Source organism: Gossypium arboreum, chromosome 3 (assembly GCF_025698485.1).
Source record: "Gossypium arboreum isolate Shixiya-1 chromosome 3, ASM2569848v2, whole genome shotgun sequence".
NCBI lineage: Eukaryota > Viridiplantae > Streptophyta > Magnoliopsida > Malvales > Malvaceae > Gossypium > Gossypium arboreum.
The window spans coordinates 18440598-18449422 of record NC_069072.1 but is presented as its reverse complement, the minus strand read 5'-3'; the positions used below and the strand labels follow the sequence as shown (position 1 = coordinate 18449422).

The following is an 8825-nucleotide window of genomic DNA, read 5'->3' as shown; positions in this document are numbered from 1 at the left end:
AAGGCTTTCTAACATCAATCTGAATACGAATGCGAAGAAAATTTTTACAGCCATTGGTCAGCTGCTTCATATCATATTCCAGAAATTTACCTATGAAATTTCCAAATTGCACTGCAACAGATTCCCTAAAAAAGCTTGGTGGAAGATCATGAATCTGAACCCACCAATCTGAGTAAACCAAAGGAATAGACATAGGATCCTCATTCTCCTGCATCCTATGAAAATTCAAAAGATGATTATTAAAGGTCCAAGGGGCTCATGAGAGGACCCTATGGATATCCACTTCGTTAAAGAATTTAAAAAGAAAGCGTTTTCTCCCAAATCAGAATTTTTCACACTTTCCAAGGGGTTCCAGATGTTTGCCAACGTATTTCTCATGGCTGGGAAATGAACAACACTAGCTGTTAAAAAACAACCCACCAAACAAAAGCTATACGCCGAACTGTGCGCTTCAACCACATCAGGGATAGAAAGAGCCTCCTCTTCACCATCCTCCAAAGTCAGATTTGCCAATCCCCTTTCCATTCCTAACCCTCACCCAAAAAAGAAAACAACCTACTCAACAGATTACCAAAACCAGTACAGAAGAAACATAAAGACAAAAGAAAACGAAAGGACAAAAACAGAGCGTGCCAATCGGCAGATAAAGGCGTGTCAAAAGACAGATTTTAGGGTTACACATGAATTATTTTTAAATATTAATAAAAATATTACTTAATACACCTTCAATACATAAGCCTGATCGACTTACGTTACATCTTCTGATTATGAAAAAGTCAATTTTTCTTATGACAAATGACCCATGGCGACGTTCAGTTTTCATCAATAATGTAATGCCAACAAAAGGATATCATTTACCCTTTATAGGGTTATGAATTCCACTGTTGTGGAATGATGCTACATCATGTAAAAGTCGTATACTTAATGCAACAACTTTCAGTTCCTTATCTATTTGAACTTAGACTTTCATTTACATCAAAGTATATGAGTCATGCATACATAATTCATCATCCACTTAGGATTAAGGTATGTCACACTATAAATGTCACAAGTGAATAAATCCATAAATAGATCTAGAATAAATTTAATTTGAGTGTTGTCTGATGTATTGTCAGTCCAGACAAGGACATCTATGTGTCTATTTTTTGGGAGTCAACCACTCCAATGCCCAAGATAAGACATCTCTGCAATTGGACTTGATAGACAACATAATAATCTTTTAGTAGATTTGCTCAATTTCAACTGGACTATAGATTGTTTAAGTTATTTACTAATATAAGTTGTCTACCTGCACTAGGATCTGACCATACAATACAACTTAATATTAATTAAACATTAGATACTCAATAAACCAATATTTTCTTACATTTTACTTTGCATACAAAAAACTATTAATGACATATACAAATGATATTAATATATAATAGAATTTTATTTAAATAAAATTACAAATATAAATTAACGAATATACTACACTTAAAAACATCAAATCTAAATACTCATATGTTTTACCCAGATGATATTGTTTCTAGTTGGTGGCACAATCCCCCTATTTTTATTCGTCATTGGTTATGTATTAACAATCTTTAATTCGAATGATAGTTTTTAGATGCACTCTTTTTCCACTCGTCATCTTGATGAATGATCTTTTAACGAGGCATATGTTGTTTTATCAACAACAAAAAAGAAGTTACAAAATTACATAATAAAATAGGTTTACAGCTTTAAAATTTTGAACTGTACTTGTTCATAGGCTCAGCCAAATTGTCCAAGCTTACTCTTATTCAAAGTACAAGCTTCATCGCTTATATAGTTATAATTATAGATGGTTAATTCATACTTGTTTTAGGACTGTTGATATTTAAATAAAAATAAAAAAATAAATCTATACTATTTTTAATTCAACCTTCAATAATTTTATTTTTTATTTTTTAAAATTTTAGAATTTTAAAATATAAACAAATTAAAATATTTTTAATGTTTGTATTATAATATTACATACTATAAATTTAATTTTTATGAGATATAAATTATATAATATATAAAAATAAAATATTATCACCACTACAAACGAGTTAAACTGAACTGAGCTTGAACCAAACTCTGCTCATTTTAAATCATTCTTTTTCCTTTTTTGTCCAAACTCTCTGCTTCAAACCATTCTAATGTCTGATGTGGGAGAATGGTGGGAAGGTAGCATTCTAACTTAATCTCGTTTTCGTTTTTCTACCGAGTATATGTTGGAACTTTTTCCATTGTGAAAATAAACTAACAGTACTATATATTTGCTTCAACAGACTTTATATGTATATATCAATGACACCCAAAGGAAAAAGCATTGAACCCCCCCAAAACAAAAAAAAACCAAAAAACAAAAAAAGAGAGAAAAACTCATCAAAAGAGACAATTATAACAATCATAAAGCAATCAAAAAAGAATGAAAGCGATCTCAATCCATTTGAATTGTTTAATCTCCCTGGATATTGGAACTCCATTCCCCACAGATACATGTTGCAATTTCTTAGAATTGTAAAATCTCATCAATGGATATGTATATATATATATATATATTCAGGTTAGAATGACTGAATGGCTGACCTTTCCTTTCTTTTGGAATTTGAAATACCGGACTCAGCTGTAACCCAAATCAAAAATGCTGTTTAAGAGAAGGGGTGCAGATCAATAGAGTCTGATTCGCATTTGGATAGTTGAACGACATATGGGGCAAAGTTGCAGATGTTCTCCACAGTCACAGCAAGTCTGTCAAATTTGAAGGATTAATAAAATGAACCAAAAAGAAAAAGAAAAAAAAAAAGAGAGAGAATTAATGATATCAGTACTCGTTATATTGTATGATTTTATGAAATGAGAAATACAGAAAGTAATCAACCTGGTGTCCACAACCAATGGCCATATCCTTGGGATTAACAAGACAAATGGGGCAAACCTGTCAAATTTGCAGAAGCAAAAGGGAAAAGAAAAGGATTAATACCTTATGGTAATCTCTTTGTTACTTAAGACATCTTTACTTTGTTTTAAGTGCTCGTATTTAACGCTCATAATTGAGTCCGAGTGTTATTTTCATTGGAATGGTGTACCTGGTGATTGTCGAGGGAGCTTAAAGATGGAGCAGTGGCTGAAGTATGATATCCAGAATAAGGAGATACATTCTGCTGGAAACTGCTTGCGCGTGAATAAGGGTTTGGGGTACCATAAATGGGAGGTGGGAGGGGAACTCTCTCTGTAATATCTCCCTTCCTTCTTCTGATTTGAATGGTACAAAGATAATCAAAAAGATACTAATTAATACATTTAAAATAAATGATCATGAATGCAGGTCAAACAACATAAATAAATTACCCCAATAAGCCAAGCTCAATCGTTGCTTTATATTGAAAAGGTATTTCCATCAAGGCTGACAGTGCAAATTCTGCCTGCTTTCTTGATGGATTCATGATGTTCGACGTTATCTCGGTGAAGTTCACAAACTAGCATGATCGAAAACAAAAAGAGTTGCCATTCAACAGACCTAAGTTCCACTTTATTCTCTTTTATGCCAAAAAAAAAAAAAGTTACAGTTTGCAACAATTACAACAGATAAAATATTGTTCACCTGAAAATTGTCAAAGGCACGAGCAGGGATGTTATCATCGAACTCCCTCATCATGTCCCATGGTCCATCACCTACCCCAACTAGGACAATTGACAAAGGGAGTTCACTGCAACCAAATGACCATGAGGATATATATTTGGTGCTAGGCAATTTAAAGCATATAGGAAGTTGATGAGACTTACCTTGCTTTTACAATTGCATCAATTGTGTTTTGCTCCTGGGGGCTAAGTAGACCAGGCTGTGTGTCAACACTTCTAGTCACCTAAAATATACGTAAAGATAAGACAGAAGAGTTGGAGAGCTGAGATCATCTGTGTTTTGGATGATTCATCGTAAGAGTAAAATCAGAGTTCTATCTTTTACTATCAATTCTTATTCCAATCTCATTTATTGCCCAAACCAATGATGATTAACATGATCTACTTTTTAATGATGAAATTTTGTTACTCTAATCTAGGCTTTTGGAGTGAATGCCATTAATATTGTACAAAAACTGAAGTTCTGTTGTGAATTTACCTGCCCATCAGCAATTATCAGCAAAATATGGTACTGACCACCACTTTGCTCAACAATAGTCATCGCCATTTCAATGATGGGTGCCAAAGATGTCGGTCCTGCCATAAGAAAATATAAAGGATCGCCGTAAGAACCAACTGCTTCGACTTGTACAACAAGAATAAGCTAATGAACCAAGTAAAACAGGGCACCTGCAAGTCGAAGTTGAGGAACAATTTCTCTGTATCGTGCGAGCACCTCCTCAAATCCTTCACAAAATATCTCTTCTGGATAGAAACTGAAGACGTCTTGATCATGTGTTGATGCTGGCAAATATATGAATAGTGTCGTCATATAATCCGAATAGCAAAATCAAATCAATGTAGAATGGTGAGAAAACAATTTGGATGAACCTTACCATCTCCAAATCCATAACAGGGAATTAAGTTATCCTCGTCAAAAGCGGATAAGCTCTGTCCAATAATCGATATAGCTTGTTCGTAGGGATTTTGACCATGTCCGATGTGATGCAAGCTTCGGTGGTTGAATGACGTCGCTCCTGGTTTTCCATGACAGTTTAAGCATGGTGCATTGCAGATCATTTTGAAAGAAAAAAACAACAATGAATTTATAGGCATCTGATGGTGTTAATGAGCAATACCTGTCCATTCGTTGCTCTTTGTGAAATCAATACCAACAATAAGATTAGAGGACTCAAGGCCAGCTTGTGCAAGAGCAGCAGTAACCTGTAATCATCTATTCCTTAAATGTCATTTCTATATAATTCGTTAATCTGTTTGCTTTCCAGGGCCTTCATGTTTGACAGTAAACAATAATCACACCATTTCTTCATATTAACCAATACAAAAGAACAAAACAGATAAAAACTCAAAAGAATAGCAGAACAGGAAGCTAACCTGGTCCAATGTCTGGTAGTTATCATCTATCCTTGAGTATTTCCTCTCCATAGTCCTATGTACACACCCAGGCGTTTGCGGTACATAATTATATGACGGCGATGGTGCATAACTAGGATGGTGCGGCGTGTAGTAATAATTTTGTTGAGGATATGCAGATTGTGGTGGCGTGGGGTATCCGTAAGGACTCCATGAATCTGTACCACCTGACCTGCTAGTTCGAGACCTCCTTCTGCTACAACCCTTTGAGATTTTGCTTCCCATAACTAAATATAACCGACAGATTAAGCTTACTCCAATGCTTCCCCTCCTGCAAACCAAAGTAAAGTCCATTAAAATCATTGTTACTATTGAATAGGCTGAAAATCTTGACACTCGTGACAATATACCTCAAAAACCTGTTAATGTACCTTTGAGGGTTGAACCAAGAGTTGGGAAATGATAATGGTGAAGGATACAAAAAGGTTGTACGCTTATTGTACTCTAATTCTATTAAAGTATTTAAATGTTTCAGATAAAAACAAATTACCATGGGAAATCAAGAAAATGCAGAAAAGGGTGGGGGATAATTAATGACCGGTTCAAAGGTTATGCAATCAATGGAAAGTTCTTGAAATGAAAAAGTGGAAATTTAAAAATTAAACACCTCAAGGAACTCCAAGGAAAAACAGTAAGAGAAGAAATTCTAGCTGACTTTTTTCTTTTTCTCATCCGGTGATGAACACGCAACTGATAGTTACAATCTTGCGGATGAAGTATTTTACTACATTCAAAGTATTTGATATTTTTAATCCAAATTTTCGTCAAAATTAATGAAAGTGAAAGTGATGCATATACATGTAAAATTATATATAGGAACCATATCTATTAGAAACCTCACCTGCAAGAAATTAATCCGCCTATCGTATTCAACCAGAATGGTTAGAACTCAGGGACATCACTAGAGTTAGTTTTTTTTTTTTTTTAATAAGAGAAAGGAGTAGGAATTACCGGACATTAAATCCGAGACTTTTTCTATTTCACCTATAGCTTTAGTCAACATCGATGGATTTTAATAAAAGATGAATAAGTAATTATCTCTATCAAAAATAAAATCAATTGGACATACTTTTATTAAGTGAATTATATTATTATAAGATTATTTTTTTATATTTTATAAATCAATTAAAAATTGCACTGTTACACTCCCATCCTTGTGAGGACATTTGACAAGCCAAAATGATACCCAAACAACAAGCTAGTCTACAGTGAATCAGATAGTCATTCACAAATCCTACCTTCCGGGACAACCACCCAAACAAGTCCAAACCATCTAGTACTCGACCTTTCAAGCTTTCATTGGGAATGTGATGTTGTTAGTCGCCAAACATCACATGGGTTCAATTGCTCTATACTGTTAAGCCAGACTGAATGACAAAATTTGTCCCATCATAGACATCCTCATCCCATTGAAGATCCCGCCCCATGTGTTCTGCAATAATGGCTAAATGACAAGCTCAACACGTTGACATCACCTTACACGGGCCCTGCCTATAAATATCTCTAGGAATGCAAAAAGAGGAACGGCTCTTAAAAGAGGCCAATTCAATATTCTGTCAACTTACCTTCAGCTTCCAACTTTACCACTTTCCTCACTTTCACTCCTTACTGCTTCTGGCTCTCCATCCCAATTGAGTGAATCGACCTTCGCAGCAATCACCATTCTCTTTCATACCTCCTCCTTGTTGTATTATCATATCAACATTCACATAGTAAAATTTGTAAACCAAAGACACTCTAAATTCAAAATCTTTAAGTTTAGTATTTTGGTTCTTAAATAAACTTTTAATGAATATATTTGTTATTTTAAAAAATAAATATTTTTATCATATAAAGTTTTCATCAAAATGATTGTACCATAATTTAGTTATATATAAAAGTAATGCTCTAAGGGTTTCCCTCATTGATGGGTGTCCAACTCTCCTTGTCTTCTTTCCTTTAATCATGAAGATGGTTAAATTGTAGTTTTGATCTTTCTACTATGTTCATATTTGAAATTTAATTTTATATTTTAATTTATTATAATTTAGTTCTCTATTTTGATCTCGATTTTAGTTAATTCAAATAGTTAACACGAAAAAATCTATTTCATAAGTTAGAATTTGTAATTTCATTTTAATTGAAATAAGTTATGTTAACTAATTAAATTAGCTAATAACAACTAAATTATATTAAATTTTAATTTTAATTTTAACATAATAAGTATATATATATATGTAGTAATATATATGTTAGGGTAATATCTATGTTAGGGTAATGTTCAATTTAAGTATGATATATTCATATATATGCATATAAAATATTATATATAAAATGTAAATATTTGTTATACTGATAGTAAATAGTTTTAAAAATAAATATATTAATATTTAATTTTAAATATTTTATTACATCTTAATAAGACGTATGTTAACTATTGATTTTATTCGTAAAGACTAAAACTTCACTAAAATTATACCAAATAATTTCCTATATAAAAAACATTTGACTTTCACTATTGCCTAGATGACGAATTTGCATGGAACTCACGTCGGTGCCAAAGTCAGGTGGAAATTATAGGCACCGTTCACACCGGTAGTTCCACGTGCCGCACTCTCTGACCTTCCTTTCAAAAGTTTGCTACTTCGCTATTAGGGTAAATACATAACCACTTCAACATATTTAATTGGAAACAAAATACTAATACTTTATTAAATTAGATGATAAATGAGTATGAATCACAATATAGCTTTTTTTTTTATTTAATGATAAATTTAGTCATTAACGTTTATATGTTTTGTCAAAAAATTTAATTGTATTTTTAAGCCTTTTTTCATCAAATTTTATTCTTTTTTAAATTACTTTTTAATAGATTTGATGAAAGTACCATTAAAAAGGTTAACGGGATGATGTGGAATTTCATATGTGAAATATTTTTAATGAGATGTGATTTATTACTTAGATAACCCAATAAAATAATTACATGTGAAAAATAATAAAATAATAAAATAATTCATGAAGTTAAAATATAAATCTTAATTAAAAGAAAATAAATGTAAATATCTAAAAAGATTTCAAAATGAATGCACACATTCAGTATTTCGCTTGATTTATTAATTATCTTTTGGAACCTCTTAATAAACAAACATTTTGAAACATTGTTTTTAGATAATTACGTTTATTTTTTAAATCAAGAGTTATTTTTAATTTCATGTATGATTTATTTATTTTATTATTTTTCACATATAATTATCTTGTTGGGTTACCTAAGTAATAAATTATATCCCATTCAAACAATTCCACATTATATCCGTTATATTTTTTTACAGTACTATCATCAAATCTATTAGAAAAATAATTGGGAAAAAAAACAAAGGTTAATGGCAAAAAAAGGTTCAAAAATACAATTAAAGTCATTTTGACAAAACAAGTAAACGTTAGTGGCCAAATTTATTATTAAGCCTTTTTTTAATAATCTAAATACCCGTCACTATTTTGAAGCTTCTTCTATATATTTTCGACATGATGAAAAGTTTAGTCACCAATGTTTATAACTTTTAGGTTAATATGATTTTTTTTTAGTTAAATTTGACTATTGGCTTTTCAAAAGAAGATTTAAATCGTTTTTCTTTAATGGAGTAAATACTAATTAAAATATTAATTTTTAATGATGTTGGTGACACATATACTTTATATTGACAAAACATTATTTATCTTATATGTGAAATCAACAAATAATTTAAAAATCATAAAAATATTAAAATAAAAATAAAAATTTCATA

At 31.5% G+C, this 8825-nt stretch overlaps 1 protein-coding gene across 1 annotated transcript; it reads right to left on the bottom strand.

The window, feature by feature from the left end:
- Nucleotides 1–2471: 2471 nt before the first annotated feature.
- LOC108475162 (E3 ubiquitin-protein ligase RGLG5-like) lies at nt 2472–5579 on the bottom strand. Its single transcript, XM_053025554.1, has 12 exons — nt 5415–5579; nt 5026–5335; nt 4770–4854; nt 4527–4667; nt 4321–4434; nt 4130–4227; nt 3796–3875; nt 3614–3719; nt 3361–3488; nt 3099–3264; nt 2891–2947; nt 2472–2760 (listed from the first exon to the last, which is right to left on the bottom strand). Exons 1-12 carry the CDS (start codon nt 5555–5557, stop codon nt 2680–2682), a joined length of 1509 nt encoding a protein of 502 aa, XP_052881514.1. The 5' UTR covers nt 5558–5579; the 3' UTR covers nt 2472–2679.
- Nucleotides 5580–8825: the final 3246 nt, after the last annotated feature.